Source organism: Macrobrachium nipponense, chromosome 6, assembly GCF_015104395.2.
Source record: "Macrobrachium nipponense isolate FS-2020 chromosome 6, ASM1510439v2, whole genome shotgun sequence".
Classification (NCBI taxonomy): domain Eukaryota; kingdom Metazoa; phylum Arthropoda; class Malacostraca; order Decapoda; family Palaemonidae; genus Macrobrachium; species Macrobrachium nipponense.
This window is the reverse complement of record NC_061108.1, coordinates 122,671,082-122,692,235: the sequence shown is the minus strand read 5'-3', so window position 1 is coordinate 122,692,235 and position 21,154 is coordinate 122,671,082. Positions and strand designations below refer to the sequence as shown.

Genomic DNA, 21,154 nt, shown 5'->3' with positions numbered 1-21,154 from the left:
GAGTTAGCTTAATCTCACTGACACTGCTTCCTCTACCTGGGTTAACGAGTCCTCGCGCGTTAAGAAATCATTCGATTAGCTGATCTTCATTCATTTTTAGATTTAACTTCACTATCTGTGTCTGTGCCTGTGTACTGGAAGATAATGGGTTCCCCATTCATAAATCTGTTTGTGTAAATTTTAATGATCGCCGAGAAACAGGCTTCTCCCCTACTATAAATTCAAAAGTCATGTACCTTAACACTTCCTACAAGCGTCTCGGCCGTCTGTTATTTCAAGACTCTAGGGATGTAGAAATAGGCAGTAGGATAGTGGGGAAGGGGTTAGTAGGGGTGGAGGTACTAGGAAGGGGACCCGAACCTCCAAGGTCGTCTACGAAGGGAGATGATAATTGCCTCAACGGTCTTTCATACTTGTTCCTCCTACGCTCTCCAGACGGTGCCGCCCTGAGACTCGGGTGTTACCCTTCTTTTTTTATGCTGTTCTTTAAAATTTAAAATAAAGAGCGTTCCGGATTACGTCACCACCTGCCTACCATATGGTTTAATAAGCCTTTTCTTGGTTACGGAAAGACTGAACTTGATATAATTTCATTCTTTTTGGTATATTCCTTGATGTAGAGATTTTCTTAAAAGAAAAAACCAGTTTCCTCGAGCGGGATAACGGTTATTTTTACAACAGTTAGCAAAACCAAAACCCACGGTTGCAAAATAAGTCTGTCTACAGGTGGAGTAGAGACGCTGCTGCCTCCAGGGAAGAAAACCAGACAGTATCGAATCCATTTTGCTTGCATGAGAAAAATCCTCGTTTCTATAAAGAGGTTATAATAAAATTTGCAGCAAAGAAATGTATGCATAGTGTTTTTTGGGTTCTACATGTTTATTTTCATGGGTTCTGTATCTTTCCTTTCTATGACATTAAATTACGACCTACAAATGTCGCCTGAGAAGTATATCATTCTGACACAAGTAAAGTGTGTGCATTTCAATGCTATTATGATATCTTTTCTATTTCAAAGTTTAATGTTTCTGAGTAAATAAAAAGAGCCAAGCCCCCTCAGAATCTGAAGGCTGCTCTTTATAATATCTCGTTCAAAGGTACAAGAGACTTGTTCATCTAATATGAAGTAACGTTTTCGCATCTAGGGAGTCTCATGTCACTGTTCTTGTTCTCATTATTAAATGCTGAACTTAATCGTGTTAACATATCTCAACATATCTCATTACCATCTGTGTAGAGTATACACATAGTCTTCTCAATAGCATTGCTGTCTATACACACTACATGCAAACTGTAAGCTCAAGAGTCTCTCTCTCTCTCTCTCTAGACATACACACACACATATACATTCACTACTTAATGAGGGGGGGGGGGGGGGGAGTCAGTCCACCAAAATGTAGTCCTTAGCTTTAAACCAGTGTGTATTAATGGACCTTTTATACTTTAACAGTAGAATTTATTTATATATATACTGTACAAATATTATATGTATATATATAGACACACATGTATATACATATATAAACACAGTTTTAACAGCAGTTAAGAAACCACCAGTAGATAAGAAAAAAAAACTTAAATCACGAAGTAGGTCCTCGAACATTTTAGAAAGCCATCCCAGAGTCATGTTGGAATTCAGGCCCATTACTAAATAACGGGGACGTTCCAAAACTGCGTCTGCATATTTTATGACTTCCTGGTTTGGCTCTCTGTAACGATTCGCCCAACCCTGGATGAGAAATATTAATATGATAAATAAAAAAAGAAACTCAACTACACATGAATATGATGATGTAAAAATGCTGGAAATCAGTGGTAAAAAATAAAGGAAAACTGCCAATATTTTAACAATCAAATCCCAGAAACTCTATATTGCAGTGAATTTGGTACCAGAAGGCAAGTCAGTCACCCAGTCATTCTCAATCCACAGACTCTTGAGTCTCATCGCGAACAATAGCCACTCTCAATTCATAACTCTCACGTCCCTGTTCTCAATCATCTCAATCCATTCATCATGTGATCCCGTTGGTCGAAATGTTATTATAATTTATTTCATGAAGGAAAAGTTAACGTTAGAAAATATTCGAATCCATGTCACACACACACATACTATATATATATATATATATATATATATATATATATATATATATATATATATATATATATATATATATATATACATATATGAATGAGACATTTCAGTCCTTAACACAAATCATCAATAATTTTTGGTGGATGGAAAAAATTTCTTTAAAAAAATAATTTTCCTTTGTTTCTAAAGAGGACTGGAAGAGACAGGAACCTTGAACTATGAATGGAACAGACGAAGAGGAAACATTAAACAGGTGTGCAAGACACAGTCATTGAGATCAACGAAGCCAAAAATAATACAAAACATACACAAGATTATGATTATCATAAATTACTGACAATATGACTGCTCAACGAGGCCTGCAAAATATAAGCAACAAAATTAGCATGAAGAGACCTAACTGTGAATTCCATAACGTAAAAGGAACCCGTCACATCAGCCACCAGATTTTAACAATTTCACTAAAACCAAAGTCAATGACCGCAAAAAGGTTTACTATCCTACCAACTATTTCTTCATGTCTCGCTGTTCGTGGTAATGCAAATGAGATGTTTGAGAAACCTTCTCTCTCTCTCTCTCTCTCTCTCTCTCTCTCTCTCTCTCTCTCTCTCTCTCTCTCTCTCATCAGTATCAGTAGAATCAACAACTATCTTCGCCCAGCCGTACCAGACTGCCCAAAGGTAGCCTCAGATAACCTATACCCATTTGAATGGAGAGAGTCCAGGCCAGCTCCTGACGCGATAAGAATATTAATGAGGTATGGTAAGAACATGGCCAGAGGAGAGAGAGGAGAGAGAGAGAGAGAGAGAGAGAGAGAGAGAGAGAGAGAGAAAGCATTCAGTAAACAGTCTACGTGAATTTTCCAGAGGAACTGCTAATCTGCATACAAAGAGAGAAAACAATTTATTGTGCAGAAAAAGCTTACAAAGCACAGCACAACAGGCAACCCGGACGCGGTATGAGTGCAGGAGAAAGCCCTCTTGAATGAATGGCATTGGCTGTGGTATTATACATACCTTTTCCACCCTATTGATTACTAGACAAACGTCATTCATCAAGGCTGATATGGAACTCAGGTAGTATTATAAAATTTAAATACAGGTTGTGGTATCATACATACCTTTTCTACCCTATTGATTACTAGACAAACGTCATTCATCGGGGCTGATATGGTACTCGGGTAGAATTACAAAATTTAAATACTTATATATAACTATATTGGGAAATTACAATATATTGAATAGGAATTACCCATTAAGTGATTACACTGTATAATTAGTCTTAAGTATTACAAGACATTGAACTTTTATATATATTTTTCAATAAAAAAAAAAAATTATTTGAATGTCTGCTATACAAGATACATTCAAAGAAAAAAAAATCCTAACAGGTTTTCCGTTGCATTCACACATAAAGGACCGGTGTCCGGTAATTTCATTGCAGTAATTTCGTTGCAGCAATTTCATCGCATAGCAAATACATATTTGAGAATTTCAGGGCAAGGTAATTTACATAGTTCAATAGGCTGATATTTTATTATTTCTAAACAACCTGCTTTTTGCTCAAGCCACGTCTACTACTTTTCCTATATAAGAAAGTGTTACTTACAGTTTTATTCAGTCTTAGTTTTAGCCCTCAAAATGGCTCTTCAATACGTCTTAAGCTCAAGAAATAAGAAAAAGCTCATTGATAATGGTAGTCTATTTGTGAGAGAGAGAACAACTGGTGAAAATACCATTTGGAAATGTGATCAGGTTTATACAAATCGAACTCTTAAAATGCTCCAGGTCTTCGTAACCTTTTCTGTAATGGGATTTTGAAGAGAACATAGATTCACTGTATTCGAGGGTAGGTCTCAATGGTATTTTCAGTTTGCGAAGAAAGATGACTATCTGAGGTTTAGGGTTGGGGCCTATTTCAGTACCGGCCGACTTTCTTGGGTCAATACTCAGAGAAAGATTCGAAAAATATAATGTTCTGAGGTTGGAAGTTCAACCCCTTTTGATAAGTGCTGAATATCTGTTGTTACGAAATTCTAGAGAGAGGCTTAAACGGTTATGATGAGATATTCATTAGGTTTTATAATCTGACAGGAAGGAGACGATGCTGGAGTGATGTCCTTGAGGTTTCGAGGCTCAAGACATCCCACTGAGTCACCTGCAGACAGTTGGGTGGGCTTAGAGGGCCAAGTGGTGAATCACATTAGCAAATATAGATAGGTCTCAGACCGGTATTCCCCTAAACTCCCTCCCTCTCTCTCTGCCCGCTCGTCTGCGCATTTATCACAATATATGTATGTATGTATGTATGTATGTTACTCAGTTAGGAGTCTGGTTTGGGCAATGGATTAGAATACGACCTGGTTAGCTGACGTTGATTAATCCTTCTCGTATATTTCTCTTACGATTCATTCAGATCTCTCAACCTCAATATTGACCCAGCCACTCCTCCTCGGACACTTACCCTTCCGTCCCCCCCCCCCCCCCCCAACCCCAACCAACATAGCCTCTCCATACCCAACAGTCCTTCCTACAGACGCGCGCGCAAAAAAAAAAAAAAAAATTAATATATAAGGTGCCACTTAAAAAAAAAAAAGTACGTCAAATTAGTGAACGGCACAGCAATACGTAAGATTAATGCAGACCCTTACTTTTAATTAGGTTTCAAAAATTTTACATATCAATAATGGAAGACCTGTGAATTCACCTCTTACAGTTTGTCTTTGGTCTCGCATGGACATAATTTAACTAAACAAATTTCCAATCAAGCAAAAAAAGCTCACGGGCCTAACTACATTCACTCATGTATCATAACATCTAATATCATGATGATTATAAAGCTAAAATAAACATTAACTACTTATAATTTAGTGAATGCCATCTTATTTCTACAAAATCTACTGATATAGAACAGATAAATACACGTATTCACCTGCCTGCAAAGAATGACTAACTGTAATGCAGCAATAATTCTCTTATTTATGTAGTTTTCATCTTATTGAATCACAACCAGTCAATCCCTATTCAAAGACATTTATATGAATGCAGCTTATTGTGCACATCGATGAGAAATTGGAAAGGTTTTATACGAGCTTTACTATAATGTTCACACATTATTATATACGGAAGCATTATTATATGCCACAGCTAAACATCTCTAACTAAAAATGCTACATAACTCCATATATTTTGAATTGTATTACACAATCCTGTATATTATTTAAATTATAATGAAATAACTAAATTCGAAAATAAATTAAAATACCAATAATAACCGTAGACAAAATTTCAGGGTCATACGTGCAAAAAATATTTACAGTATGACGGGAAAGGTCAACATTATGTATTAATAATTCACTAATAATTTTACATTTCATTTTCGAAAGAATGAAAAATTATGAAAATCAGAAACCAATTAGGGAAAAGTAGGACAACACCAAAGACGTACGAAAATTAGAAACGTAAGAACCCCAGTCCCAGTTACCTAACACGTCCTGAAAAAGGTTTGGGAATAACGGTGGTTGGAACGTCCTTAAAAATGAGAGAGAGAGAGAGAGAGAGAGAGAGAGAGAGAGAGAGAGAGAGAGAGAGAAATAGGTCTGCAGGTCTCTTTGTGTGAAATCTGACCATACCTAAGACGGACCTGGAGTAACGTCTGTGTGACCGGGGATGGTTGTACAACCTTCGATTTCTTTGTTTGTTAGTTATTACTGTTACTCTGCTTACATTCGCTGTTCCTATCATGATTATAGCTGTTACCTTTATGAAACTTTCCTAACTCTTCGTGATGGGAAAAGAGAGATCGTAGCATTTGAATAAATGAAAAGTCAGATCTATCATTACCTTTAAAAATCCAATACGATTGTGTCTTTTTCTTTATATACGCATTCATATCATCAACACTATTTACTGTGTTCAATCAGTAACATTCTTACGCACACGTAAGAGTCAAAATACGTAAGCAACTATTGGGGGAATAAATACATGCAAAAATAAATTAATTAATTAAATAAAAAAATTATTTCAAATATATATCATAAATTATCATTTATCTGATCATTTATTTAACTAAGAAACCAACGCCTCTTAAGGAATAAAATATCAATAACGGCTCCGATCTTTTCCCTCCCTTTAAATTAAGTTTCTTCCTTTCCTTCTTTTCTCCTCACTCTATTAGCTTTTTGGTCGTCACTCAGGCCCAGTGCTGCTCTCCTACGACTCCTCAGGCCTGATGCAAGCTTAGTAATGGCCACGGGTGCGTTTGCAGCAACAAAGGCGTCTGCTATCTTGTTATTGTTACCCGTCCAAGAACTGTCAGGATTCAGCGGTGACACGTTAATAGAAGGATACTCTTATAATTTCCTAATTAGGATACCGTATGAACGAGGAAGGACTAAGGAAGTAAGGAAGATAATGAGAACGATATATATATATATATATATATATATATATATATATATATATATATATAGAGAGAGGAAGAATAAGGAAGATAAGAGAAACGAGTATATAATATATATATATATATATATATATATATATATATTATAAATATATATATTATAGTAGATAGAGAGAGAGAGAGAGAGAGAGAGAGAGAGAGAGAGAGAGAGAGAGAGAGAGAGAGAATACTCAATACATCGTTACACAGATCGTACACCTATCCGAGACAACAGAAAGACCTATTCCCGCGTAACAATATCCTCTGGTACAAATTTTCAGTTTATGAGCAAACGATAAAGTGCAATAAATAAGTAAATAAATAAAATCTAAAAAAATACTAAAAATAAATAAATACAAGCTACACGAAAAACTAAACGTATCATCATCGTCTCCCTGTCACACGCCATCCTCTGCCACCGAAAGCAGTCGAGGAATTTCCAACTCCTGAGGGTTTCTCTTGGGCGAATAAGGCTCACGTTACGCGACTCGCATAACGTAGAGCGTATCAGGTGGCATATCACGTAACGGGATCGGGAATAACACCTGTGACGTCGCTGACTTCGATCTCGTAACTAGCAATGATCTGATTATATTATTAACATTGCAAGAACTGAATGTACTATAGTAGATTACATCAAACGTGCATTTGATGTCTAAGCCCGTCCCTTACGACCCTCCTGATGGCTGTTGATAAGCCAATGACAGGGCTGGAAACTCTCAGTCTCTCTCTCGAGAGTTCACAGAGGCAGGATCTATGTTCCATTTTCCTGAGGGATACGTCTTTCAGGAGAGGGGGAACATACATCTCGCCTATGTGAACTCTTGAGAAAGACTGAGAGTTTCCTTCCCTGTCACTGGCTTATCAACAGCCAATCAGGAACGTCGTAAGGGACAGGCCTAGACACTAGATGCACGAGTGATGTGTTGAAGAATACATTAATTTAGGCTAAAGGCCAAGGCAACTATGGGACCTGTGAGGTCATTCAGCGCTGAAATTGAAATTGACAGTAAAAGGTTTGAAAGGTGTAACAGGAGGAAAACCTCAAAGCAGTTGCGCTATGAATCAAGTGTTAGGAGAAGGTGAAAAGTAAGATGAAGAAAGAGAATATGAAAGGATGTGCAGTAAAAGAAATGAAAGTGGTTGCAGCTAAGGGCCGAACGCACGCTGCAAAGAACCTTAAGTAATGCCTACAGTGCACCGCATGAGGTCCACTGACGGCACTACCCCCCTACGGGACGGAATATATCACCGTAAAATATAAACTATAAAAACCTCTCCCATGCATCAGCTTTTGACATTTGTATTAAGTGCCACAGTATAAAAGTATTACGTACAAGAAGAGGGCACTAGCATATATTACCATACAAAGACAAGAGAGTACGCGACAAAGATATGGATGTGTCCTGAAAAGACTCCTCTCTTTCATAAATACAACGACAACCCGTAAACAGAGCGCTTGAGCTATCGTTAATTCAGAGAGCATACAAGTGGCTGGATCCGAACATAGCAAACGATAACCACTGAAAGCAGACCACAGGGCAAACAAGAATTTCTAGCTGACTGAAAGAAAGAATAAATCATGTACCAGCAAGGACAAGCATCAGGTTACCAGTGGTTACAGCATAACCAGTACTAATACATTTCTGGAACCCTTTTCTTTTTTCAAAGCAACGCACCGACTTGCACAAAGGCAACTTTTTTTTTTTTTTCTAATTGTATCTACCTGCTGCACTTGTCTGAACCTAGGATATAAGTCACGCTCCCTTGATGACCTCGTCATCAGAATTAGTTATTCTTCACTGGCAGTATTCATGACGTCAACGCATGGCAATATATCTAACTGTAATGGAATCATGCAGAATTATTAATAAACCGCTTACTGTCATTTTCCCTTCATTCATATGGTTTAAGAGTAACGTCCTTTTTTTCCGCGTATTATTCCCGCGCTCGTTGAACCCAGGTAATTGCCGTCTCAAAAATCTCTCAGTCACATGAACTATCACTAAATATCAAATCGAGATAGCTTTGAACTTTCAGGTCACATCTGTGTATCTCTAAGTAGCTTAAGAAAATGGGAAATTTGTTACGCGTTTCCTTCCATAGAGTACAATAAGAATATGCACGAAAACAATCATCAATAAATTTACAATAAAAATGATCGAAATTTCAAGTCTGAGCAGAAATAATATTACCTTAACATGCACGACAACTTCTTTTAAACCGTAATAATATACAGGAAACGAGAAACCAAAGGCAATCTGGACTATAAAATAATATAATTGAAGGTCCCACATAAAGGACTCCCACTTGAATCACTTATTTAAGGATTATAAACGTTATAAAATTTCTTGATACTGCTTCTCGTTGTACTATACGACAACCCTTATAATGCAAAGGTTATAATCTAATGTTTAATTTGCACTGAATTAATATATATATATATATATATATATATATATATATATATTACTATATATATATATAATATATATGTATATGATATATTCATGGGAGTGTGTTTTTTTGCTTAAATGCATTTTATCCTTTGATATGGATAAAAGGTAACCATTTTCGGAGAGGGCCGGTAAATAAATACTTTCAACGAGTCTCATTACTATCAGTCCATCCTTTCTAGAGGCATTTTCTTAACAGATAAACGAATCGGATAAAATTATAATGTTGCCTGTTCCAACTTTACTGGTGGAGGCAACATGGAAAAAGGAAGAGGGTGTTGCAAGTAGGAAGAGAAACGGAAGAAACATGACCAAAGCGAATGGAAAAAATGTATCTCAAAATCAGACGACCAAACTACCTAAAACTTTGCATAAAAATAAACAAATAAAACAACAAACATCGAGTAAAAAAAACTTTGAATTATTCTCAACTAATAATTGACGTTGTAATAAAAAAATCTAATACAAATAGGGTCTTACGAACAATTAACAACTAAAAAGAAAAAGTTATCCACTAAGACGAGACATCTACGTCAACAATACGATCTTATCGTCTCTTGACCTGGCCAATAAACGGAATTCAAAGACAACTAGATTCAAAACATCTTTGATAATTGAGAAAGAACCTACAAAATCTGAATAAATAGCACGAAGCAAAACAACAGACAGCCAGATGATAAACGTAATACTAACTGTCTTACCTTCCAAAAATGGATATGAGCTTGAAAAATCTGGTTACATGGGTCTTGCTTTCGGGAGACTATGTAATCACCAAGAACCTGAAATATATAAGGATAGAGTGAATGAGCGAATCAGCTTAAGATCTCTCTCTCTCTCTCTCTCTCTTCAACTGACAAATCATAAGGTATTAATGCAACAATACTGCAACTTTAAAAATAAGATAAGAGGGATTTCTAACCTCTCTCTCTCTCTCTCTCTCTCTCTCTCTCTCTCTCTCTCTCTCTCTCTCTCCCCCTTCAATTGACAAATCGTAAGGTATTAATGCAACAATACTAACATTAAATGTAAGATATGAGGGATTTCTACCCTGTTAAATGACCTTTCATTAAGACGCAAAAAACCACCCGTCTAAAAGCAAAATCAAACGCATAAATGATTTGGGCATGACACTGCCATTATGTGGTGTTTAACCTTTTCGAGATAATCATCATAAATACCATTATTTAGGCTTCATACAGAAATATATTCGCAAGGATGAATTCTACAGTTGATGAAAAAGCAGTAAAATACAGAGGAAAAGAAGAATCACGAATAAAATGAATACCAGCAAAAACAGTTGAAGAAACAATTACTATAAGAGAGAGAGAGAGAGAGAGAGAGAGAGAGAGAGAGAATTACTCCTCGTCATTAAACTCTTCGGATGATTGGGAAAAACGTGTCTCTCTCTCTCTCTCTCTCTCTCTCTCTCTCTCTCTCTCAGTGAGAATGTCCCGTTAGAGGCGGTCTAATCTATCGTCATCAGTGATGCATTTCACGGTTTCTTTTTCTGATCGTTAGGCCTCATCTTCCGGACCTTGGAATTAACTGCCGGCGTTTTAAAACCAAGGGAAGCCAACCGTGGTTCCCTGAGTTTACGAAGACGCGCATTCGGTCTATTAAGTTTAGAGCGAGCAAACAGAATGTGTGGACCGAATGAACTTGTGTAATCTCTTTCCAAATCACAACTAGTCGCCATCAGTCAGTGAATCTTTTCCACAGTTCACGCCGTTTATATTTATCTCTCAAAAACACTTCAAGGTACAAGTTGTGCAATTATCCCCTTTTAACCAGAAGGTCGCCAAAAAAAGATAAATATACCTTTAGGTCCAAATTACAAGGAGATTAGCCTACCCGCCATTAGTACCCATGTACGGTTATGTGGAGGAGTGATGAGTTGGGAGTAGGCCTACCTAGATGGACGGTTCCTCACGAAAATGGAGCCGCAGCAGGCCTAAGGGCAGCTGATGATAAGGACCACAATGGTTTTCCAGCCTAATTCTGAGCAGTTACGTCTAGGCCTAAAACACTGAGGCATGAAACGCCACCTGAAGGAGATGTAAACCTCTCCTTAACTGTTTCGTTGGGGAGTCTGTTCACGACTTTCCCAATAGAGAAATAAATGTGCCTAGGGGCACTATGGGCAAAGATAGGCCTATGGATAGAGCGCGCGAAAAAGACTGCAAGGCAAAACATAAGGATGAACGGCAATACTTAATGTTGCAACAAGGAAACAAAAGAGAAGGAAAGAGCATCAAGGGTTGCTTTGTTTTCAATCCAAAGCCAGAAAGAAAACACTGTACCTAAAAGCAGCACACTTACCAAAAACGCGTGAATCCAAAACATTGTTATTTGACAGGAATGAAATTAGAAAAAAAAGCAGGCTTCATACCTTCTCATATATTTGATCGACTCAACCCATCTAGAAAGGCACCCAACCTTTCTACACCTGACTGCTCTTATACCCGTAATGAAAATTCTACAGAATGACCCAACCCAAGACCTAACGGTACATTCGCATAACACAATCCATTCACCTGTCCTGAAAAAAAATTAAATTGCTTTCTTACGGTACCGTTTCTCTCTCTCTCTCTCTCTCTCTCTCTACTGTGCATTGCATAGTAATTTCAAGTTTGTAGTCTGAGTCGAGTTATGACATCCATTTTCTTCCTTTTAGTTGCTTTCTTCCGAAGAAAACTAAATTTATAGATAAAGATACAGAAATCCCAGGCCCTGAGGGTAGGAAATGACTAGGTATGGTCAGATGGGATTTGGGACAGCTGTTTATACATAATTGAGAGAGAGAGAGAGAGAGAGAGAGAGAGAGAGAGAGAGAGAGAGAGAGAGAGAGAGAGAGGTCCTGTTGTTTGTAGTAACGAACGAGTTTATTTTTTTTATTATTGTAGGATTAACCGTAAAACCTAGAGTTTAGGTTTTGATCAGGTCTTCCATGCATGATGCTTTCATGTTTGGATTTTCTCATTCTGTACGCCCAATAACTGATAATTGTCTAGGATAGCAGCGTTCTATATGATGCTTCATAATTTTTAATTAATCTCTCTCTCTCTCTCTCTCTCTATTAATTTCTGGAAAGTTCCTGCCATTAAGACTTTACTGACCTCGTCAGCTGAAGTTCAAAATGTATCAATGTACAAACGAAAACACATTATAAACATGTATGTAAAAACTATTTTTTAAAGAATTTTGACTTTGACATTCGTGACCAACTTGTTGTCAGAGAGAGAGAGAGAGAGAGAGAGAGAGAGAGAGAGAGAGAGAGAGAGAGAGAGTATCTGTTTTTAAACTGTCAGAGATAACTGGACCTTAGTCATTCGTCTGTGGCAAGTGGCGCACTAGCCGAAACCTTTTAAGGGTACCTACTTACTGGTCAGGCTGGCATGACTGTAAGCATATTATGTGCGTCTGCGCGTTTGTTTACATCAATTACTGAGCGAGGAGAAGCTTCACCCGAAACTTGCTGCTATTTTTGAACCTGAATATCCCATTACATGCAAAGCAGCATCGTTAAAAGTGCTTTGTTGAGGGAAAAAAAAGGAGGAGGAGGAGGAGGTTAGCAAGCACCAAAGAAAAGAAGAAAGCAGGCGATTATCTCGTCTGCATACCTTAGGTGAACCTGGAGCTACCTGGTGACATCATCAACCAGGACTGATCAAACGCCCAGATATATGTGACAAGCCTTAATGGCTATGGCATGAGAGGTGATAGGTCACAAAGTGGCCCGGAAGGTGGTCAATTAAGTAACATCCCTCCTCAATATGATACTTTCCAACGCCACCCAACCCCCTTCCTCTCCTTCTCTAGCTCCCGGAGTAAGTGTTCTTCTTATGCTTGAACCACAGAGTCACAATACCTTTTGACCTGCGGAGTGGAGGCACACCTTTGGAGGAATAAAAATAAAAACCTGTCATACGACTCTTAGAGAGTCAGCATTCCATGCATGAATATAAGGAGAGAGAGAGAGAGAGAGAGAGAGAGAGAGAGAGAGAGAGAGAGAGAGAGAGAGTTTAGAATCTCAACATGATAAAAAACATGTCTGTATATTCCTAATATAACAGAAAAAATTGCATATATAATGAATCTCAACATGACAAAAAGACATGTGTGTATATTCCTGATATAACAGGAAAAAGATTCCATATAAATTTTTTATGCATTATTAAAGCAGTATATGCAAAACTGAGCGTTAACGATTTGTGTTTTAAACGATTTTGTTCTATCTGTTAGAAACTAAACCATTAAATAAATGGCCAAAATACAACCAATATCTGGACACATGGGTAAATTCATGAAGTTCTAGAAGGAACATGTAATCCAGAATGGAAATAAAGCAATTAAAATACGGAATCGCTGGCTTGACAGCAGGAACGACATAATGGAAGAAGAACAAGAAGAAAAAGAAGAAGAAGAGATAAGGGTCAAGACCAAGGTCACGAACTGGCAGATGGGTCAAACAAGACACGATCGGAGGCCAGTTCCCTGTTGTGCCATGACTCTACCAACTGCAGGGAAAACGTTCGACAAAATCTTAATTTTCCAAAATTTATATCCGCCAAGAAAATAACAAATCAATACTTGACTCAAGGAAGTTGCAATAAATTTTTCAATGGAGAACAATCATTAAAATATAAAATAACTTTTGACACTTGGAAATATGATGGTATGAATATTGTCCATAATAACGAAAATAACGAACAATCACAATAACACCGTATTTCGAAGATAATAAACAGGCAAAATACAAATGCATAAGAGGAACTTTGCAAAAATCCTTTAGAAGTGCAGAAAACCTTTGAATAAAATAACCGAAGAAACCGCGTATACAAAATGAATGATGATAAGACACTCCATTACAATTGCATATTCTTTTTACTCTTTAAGAAAGTCAAATATTTTTATGGCATTTTCTTTCTTTCTTTCTTCCAGAAAGCAAACATGTGGCTTCAGCGCTCTTTGATTCTGGCCGTGGGGCTGGCGATAGTGACAGCAAGTAAGTTCAATTACTATGTATATATATCACGATCACCTATCTTTCGAACAGTCACCATTTACATTGCAACGACTGTTATAAAGCAAAATTTCTTAAGATAGTAGTGCATTTCATCGTCCTAAGTATGTTCGATTTTGATTAATAAAAATATTTTACTACACTCCATCTATGTATTGTTTATAGCGTTCTCTACGGGCGTTGATTATTCGGCTGCAATTTTAAATCATACTATTCTGAAATACTCTAAGTTAATCTTTCCAAGCTTTTAATCTAAGACTCCATTCTTGCTGACAAAATTTTGCTTGCTTAATATTGTTTGAATTTTACAAAATCAGTTAATAAAATTTTGCTTGCTTAATATTGTTTGAATTTTACAAAATCTGCTGATAAAATTTTGCTTGCTTAATATTGTTTGAATATTAAAAAATCTGCTGATAAAATTTTGCTTGCTTAATATTGTTTGAATTTTACAAATTCTGCTGATAAAATTTTGCTTGCTTAATATTGTTTGAATTTTACAAAATCTGCTGATAAAATTTTGCTTGCATAATATTGTTTGAATTTTACAAAATCTGCTGATAAAATTTTGCTTGCTTAATATTGTTTGAATTTTACAAAATCTGCTGATAAAATTTTGCTTGCTTAATATTTTTTTGAATCTTACAAAATCTGCGGCAATGTTTATATTCCTAAAATGAGAGCATATTTTCTATATGCTAAGTCAAATCTCTATGGTTGCAGATCCAGTGCCACAGGTGGGACAATCCCATGATGTACGCGTGACAACAAGGAATAACACCCAAGGTAAGACAAAAACTGTCCCCCTTCAAAAGGAAACCTTATGAAAATTTGGCCATGTAATAACTATGGGAAGATATATACTACTTGAGTAAGTTAAGACTGCATAAACTGGCACATGAAAATCCGCAAAAAAGAAAAAAAAATCCTTAACACAAGTTCTCAATTCATGCGATGCCGAGAGGTAAAAAGCTACACACACACAACCACACACACACACGCGCGCGCGCGCAAACATTAAGTATTATCTTACCAAAGTGGAAATAAAAATCACAGTAACTATGAATGCATGAACAGCGCAGTCTTGGATAACAAGACTTCACAGAGACATGGTATTTCATACAGGAAAATAGAGTCACTGCAGGCTTCGTCTAAATTATAAGAAGAAACAATTAATATGAAATATTTGAGCCGTTCAATTATTTTCGTATCATAAAAATGAATCGAACTTGTGCCAAAATGCTGGCAAGCAATATACTAATAAACCAAGAAACAAATGGATAAAGTGAAAGCCAAGCATTGCCGCTTGTAAAAGTTTTCAAAACAAGCACTTACTCCAAACCATTAGCAAACAATTGACCATCCATTCTGCCCCAGCCTCAGTCTTGGTTGTTATTTAACAATCTGATCTGCGCCCATTCTCTCCACCTTGGATAGTTCGATACGCCTCTTACAACCCTCGCTTTCACAAAGAGATCAAGACTGCAAAAATTTCTGCCCATTTTCCTTTGAACCCAGCCAAATTTGAAAGAAACATTCATTGCTGTTTCATTAACTCCCCTTGAATAAAGCTACGCCTCCAACAGACCATCTCCAAAGTAGAATTAGGCAACCTTAAAAAAACTCACATATTCCACCACCACAACTACTAACGTCCTCCTATTGTGTTTGTTAAAGTATGTGAGATCGATGGAAAGGCCTATAGGGAGGGTGAATACCTTCCCACAGCTGACCCTTGTGAGGACTGTATGTGCAGACCACCAGGTTTCGCCTGCACGGTCATCTCTTGCCAGCTCAAACCAGGCTGTCGTGCCATTGAGAGGTCAGGTCTTTGTTGCCCTGAGTTCAGATGTGGTGAGTTCCTTTAGTCGATGTTGGGAAAACATTTCTCAGATAAATATTGAGCATTTTTGGCAAAACTGAAATCAACAAAATGAGTCAGTGCAATTTGGCCTGACACTAAATTCTAATCTTTTCATCACGGTCCAAGGACAATTAATGGGAACTGATAGGCCTTCAAAGCATGGCCGAAAGGTAACTTCAAGACATTCGTCTTCTCCCACATAATTTGATGGCATTGAGTATCCAATCATCGGCGATACCTCTGTCTCACTGAATTCCCATTTTGTTTTCAATTCATTAGTTAATTCACTTCCAAGTACATCATTAGTGATGAAATCATCCTACTTCTCCAGACTGTGAAAAAGATGGTGTAATTTACCACAATGGTGATCGTCTGGAGGATCCAAAGAATCCATGTGAGACCTGCTACTGTGATGGGGGCGAGATCATCTGTTCGGTTATTGACTGTTTCTGGAGGGGTGACTGTATGGGAAAATATACAGAAGGACAGTGTTGTCCATCCTACGACCACTGTCCACCGTTAGGTATGGCCTCATTCAACTTCATCAAACAGTTAGTCAAAATCTGCAGATAATTTTAACTTTAGTTTGTAGCATGGCCCAAAGCCTCATTGGGGTGTTTGATGAAGAGGTTTCTCACGCAATACATGCCATGAATCGGCTTTAAAGTTTGGTTAATGGCTTCTAATATCAAAATATCCACAAACTATAAACATATTGAGTAATACACCTTCCACACATTATACACCTTACACAAAATCCAGGGAGGTATCCTGAAACAAGTGAGACTTGTGTCAAAATAATAATAATAATAACAATAATAATAATAATAATAATAATAATAATAATAATAATAATAACAATAATAATAATAATAATAATAAACAACGATATACACTTGCTTATAAATTCACAAATCAAGAGGTCTAAACTAAAAAGGTAAAAAGACAGCTATGGCTGGTGTCTTCTCAAATGCCACATTCTTGTTACTGACCTAACTATCATGAAATTTAATCTTTACATCACATATATTACATATCATAATCACCTTCTTTACCATAGTTAACAATATACTAATGGAGCATAAATTTCTATAAGTTTCTTTTCCAAAATCAGAGATCAAGCACAAAATTCAAACTTATCTTAGGATCTGGAATAGAAAGCCTGGAGAGGCAACAGTCTCTTGCACTGTACAAAATATCATAAATAGTGGGATACGAATACAGAAAGGTTAATTCCCTTTTTGTGGATCAATTTTCATAAATACTTACTAATTATGAAAAAATACTAAATAAGTCTGAAATTCATCATAGGTATCATATTTCATATGTGATTAACTCTAAAATTACCATTTAATGTTAAAAATGCATATACTGCAAGGTAATCACTATTTTAAACAACTTTATATTATTTCAGAGCCAACAGTGCAATCTGGATCTACCAAGCCAGTTGAGCAACCTGCAGTGGAGGACAACACTAAAACAGAGGAGAAGACTGAGCTTTATCCCGAAGCAGTTAAGGGAGAGGTGTCCACCCAAGAAGAAAATGCACCTGGGGATGTCATTGAGGCTTCCACTGCTGAGGAACAAAATGGAAACAAACCCTCAAAAAATACTACCGTTACAGATAACACTTCAGTTCCACAGGAAGCAGTCAAGAAGAATGAACAAACTGAAGAGCAAACAGAACTGTACCCTGAAGCATCTGTAGCAGTAAACAACAATAATGAACAGACTGAAGACCAAACTGAAACATCCAATGCTGATTTGCTTCAAGAAGCATCAGAAGCCATTGAAGTAATTTCAAATAAGAATGAAAGCAATGAGCAGAATTCAGAAGTTTCACTTGTTGAGGCAGTGCACGAAGAGGTCACTGAAAAAAGTGAAAGCCAAACAGATGCCCCTGTAGAAGCTACTCAAGCTGAAACTGAAACACCAGAGCAAAATGGAAATATTGAAGCTCAAGACGTAGGAACTGATGCTAAAGTAGAGCCAAATGAATCTGAAACTCAAGATGAAGTAAAGCCAAGTGAAAATGTAGAAGTAACTCCAAACCAACTGGAAAACTCAAAGCTCCAAACAAAATTTAGTGGATTTCAATCAGTAGAAACAGAAAATAAAGACAATGAACCAGAACCAACTAACACCGAAGTAAGTGAAAAGGTGACAGGAAATCCTCATAAACAAATTGTTACAATAACTAAACCAGAAGAACCTTCAACAAATGCACCAGTTGAGTTTGCTGAAGCCAGCACTGATTTACCAGTTGAAGCTGCTAATGCTAGCACTGATGCTCCAGTTGAGGCTGCAGAAGCTAGCACTGATGCTCCAGTTGAGGCTGCAGAAGCCAGCACTGATGCTCCAGTGGAGGCTGCAGAAGCTAGCACTGATGCTCCAATTGAAGCTGCAGAAGCTAGCACTGATGCTCCAGTTGAGGCTGCAGAAGCTAGCACCGATGCTCCAGTGGAGGCTGCAGAAGCTAGCACTGATGCTCCTGTTGAGGCTGCAGAAGCCAGCACCGATGCTCCAGTGGAGGCTGCAGAAGCCAGCACTGATGCTCCAGTGGAGGCTGCTGTAGCTAGCACCGATGCTCCAGTTGAGGCTGCTGAAGCTAACACCGATGTTCCAGTTGAAGCTGCTGAAGCTAGTAGCACTGATGCTCCAGATGACTGGAAGGCTTCTGAATCTCAAACTGTTCTTGCTTTAAAAGCTGCCGAGTCAAACACTGAAGTAAATACTGAAGCAGCTGAGTCTCACACTACTGGAAATGTTGAAGCCTCTGAATCTGAAACAATTGAAGACACTGAACCTGCTGAATCACAAACTGAAGCACTTACTGAAGCAGCAGATTCTCAGACATCTGATCCTCAGTTAAGATCTGATATCTCAACTGAAGCTCCTACAGAAGCTGCTGAAGAAGCTGATACTCCAAGTAACATAGAGGTTTCCGAGTCTGAGACTGTTCTTCCTTTAGAAAGGGATGTCCAAACTGAGGAGCCAAAAGTAGAGGCTATTCAAGAGCAAACAGACGCTGTAACCGAAGTTAATGAAGAACCTGAGGCATCAGTAAGCCACACAGAAGCAAATGTAGAAGAAGAGGTATCTGCAACAGAGTCCGGCACTGAAGCTGCTGAATCTGTGACTGTAGAGGCAGCAGTAGCTGAAACCACTGCCCCCACAGCAGAGGGCCTTGCAGATCAGATTAAGAGTGAGGTATCACCCGTGAAACAAGAAACAGCAGGTACTATAACTGTTACTATTAATGGCAAGGATGGACAAATTTTGGAAGCACAAGAGGAGGACGTAACAAAGGAATCTCCAGTAACTGAGGCTGCAAATGTTGCATCGGAGGAATACTGGCTCATGATGAACAATGCTGCAAAAGAAAAACAGGGAGAAAAACAAAATACTACTACAAATCAGAAGCAGGAAGATACAAAAAACACTGCTGAGAACCAAAATCAAGGAGACACAAACAACAACAATGCTGTGACTCAAAAGAATGAGAAAGAACAAGCTACAGAGGAAGAATCTGAGGATCAAGTTGAGAAAGAGTTCCAGAAAGTGGCTGAAAAATATGGTCTGAGAACTCCAGTCAGAGAAACAAGACCAGCTCTCCAAGAAAATGTTCAACCCAACCCCAAGACCAATGAAAAACCTGTAAATGAGAGATTTCAGGTTAATGAGCTGAGAAGGAAGCGAGGATTTGTTGACAGCGTTACCAGTTATGTGGCCAGTTTATTTTAACAGTTAACATGATTTCAGCAAAACAGAACCAATACACTTCATGTAAAATAATCTGATATATCAACAAACTTGATACACATACCTGTCTCCATCCAGAAGGTTGTGGAATACATTGCTCCCACTAGTATTATTGCATAGAGTTAAAGTTTTGAGAGAGAGAAAAAAAAGACCTAACAAAAAATCCACAACACAAATTTACTTTGAAATAATTGTCCCAATGTTTGTAAAAGATCTTAATATCAAGAATAACAATGCAACAGAAAGCCAATTGAAACTCTCCTTCAAAGGAAAATAAATTTAAGAAAATGTTCTAAGTTCTGAAGCACTCTGTGAAGCTGGCAAGCTGGCAAGGGCATTGAAGTGCTCAGAGAATCATCTCCCACCCATACTGTACTTACTTTTAGTAAACTATTCTCTTAATTTATAACGGATTCCTTTGGGCAAAGAAAACAAAAAGCATCACAGTTAGATATGACTTCCTTGAGAGAAAAAATCCTGCCTTCTCCCGAACAAAATGGATGAGAGTTGGTAATTTGAGGGATTATCTAAGGAAGCCACATTTCATTTGTACTTTCCATTTTATGTAATATTTACAAGTAGCCTTGAACAAATAGTAGTTGTTAGAAGTTAGAATTACTGGTGTTCCCACGAAAAGGGCACGCTCTTACTTTCATTTCAATTTATTTATTTTATTCATCTTTCCATTTCCCTCTCAAGATAAGACCTTGCACAAAAGAAAGAGCCATTTAGAATCGCACTGGTAACTTGAAAAAGAATACACTTAAGTTAATCTCACCATATGAACAACATGAACCTGAAAATCTTTTCAAAAGCAGAAAGTAATTTAGATCACTTTTGGTAGACATTTTCCAACTAAAGCATTGTTCTTAATGGCTCTTACTTCCCTGTGCAACTTGTAGATTTAAGGTAATGCTATTTAAGGATTCCAAGATGCTAGTTGAGCATATTGTCTATCTTCCCGCCCTTTCTGATGCTACAAAATGTTATTATAATGAAAATAATTTTCTGCTGGTTAAGGGCGTCATTTTCCCTCTGAATGACTGTTTTTTGTATGAGTGCCAAGAAAAAAATTAAATTATTTATTAACTTGCTTTTTTTATTACTGTACCTTGTTTGAAATAAATCCAAATGGTTGCAATCACAAAAGACAGATTAAATAGTCATTAACTTGGTAAGTTGGAAAAACCGGATAAAACTTGAGTTGAGTTGAATATAGAATTTAGACCAAAGGACAAGCACTGGGACCTATGAGGTCATTCAGCGTTGAAATGGAAATTAACAGTAACAGGTTTGAAAGGTGTAACAGGAGGAAAATCTCAAAGCAGTTGTACTATGAATCAAGTGTTTAGGAGAGGGTGGAAAGTAAGATGAAGAAAGAGAATATGAAAGGAGGTACAATTAAAGGAACGAAAGTGGCTACAGCTAGGGGCCTACAGTGCATCGCATGAGGTCCACTGACGCACTAACCCCACATGGTAAGTTAAAAAAACGGAACAGAATAACAATATGTT

At 37.4% G+C, this 21,154-nt stretch overlaps 2 protein-coding genes across 2 annotated transcripts in view; one reads left to right on the top strand and one right to left on the bottom strand.

Annotated features, from left to right (window-relative positions):
* LOC135216091 (dentin matrix acidic phosphoprotein 1-like) overlaps positions 1–20,730 on the top strand; it is a 34,175-nt gene extending 13,445 nt beyond the window's left edge. The window contains exons 2-4 of the mRNA XM_064251110.1: positions 13,933–13,996; positions 14,738–14,800; positions 17,293–20,730. Of these exons, the coding sequence (XP_064107180.1) occupies positions 13,942–13,996; positions 14,738–14,800; positions 17,293–19,622 (2,448 nt within the window). The 5' untranslated portion in view covers positions 13,933–13,941 and the 3' untranslated portion in view covers positions 19,623–20,730. The remainder of the gene's footprint in view (positions 1–13,932; positions 13,997–14,737; positions 14,801–17,292) is intronic.
* LOC135216094 (DNA oxidative demethylase ALKBH2-like) overlaps positions 1–21,154 on the bottom strand; it is a 584,266-nt gene that overhangs the window by 188,247 nt on the left and 374,865 nt on the right. Inside the window, 1 exon segment of the mRNA XM_064251115.1 lies at positions 9,693–9,770. The gene's annotated coding sequence lies outside the window, so the exon portion shown is untranslated.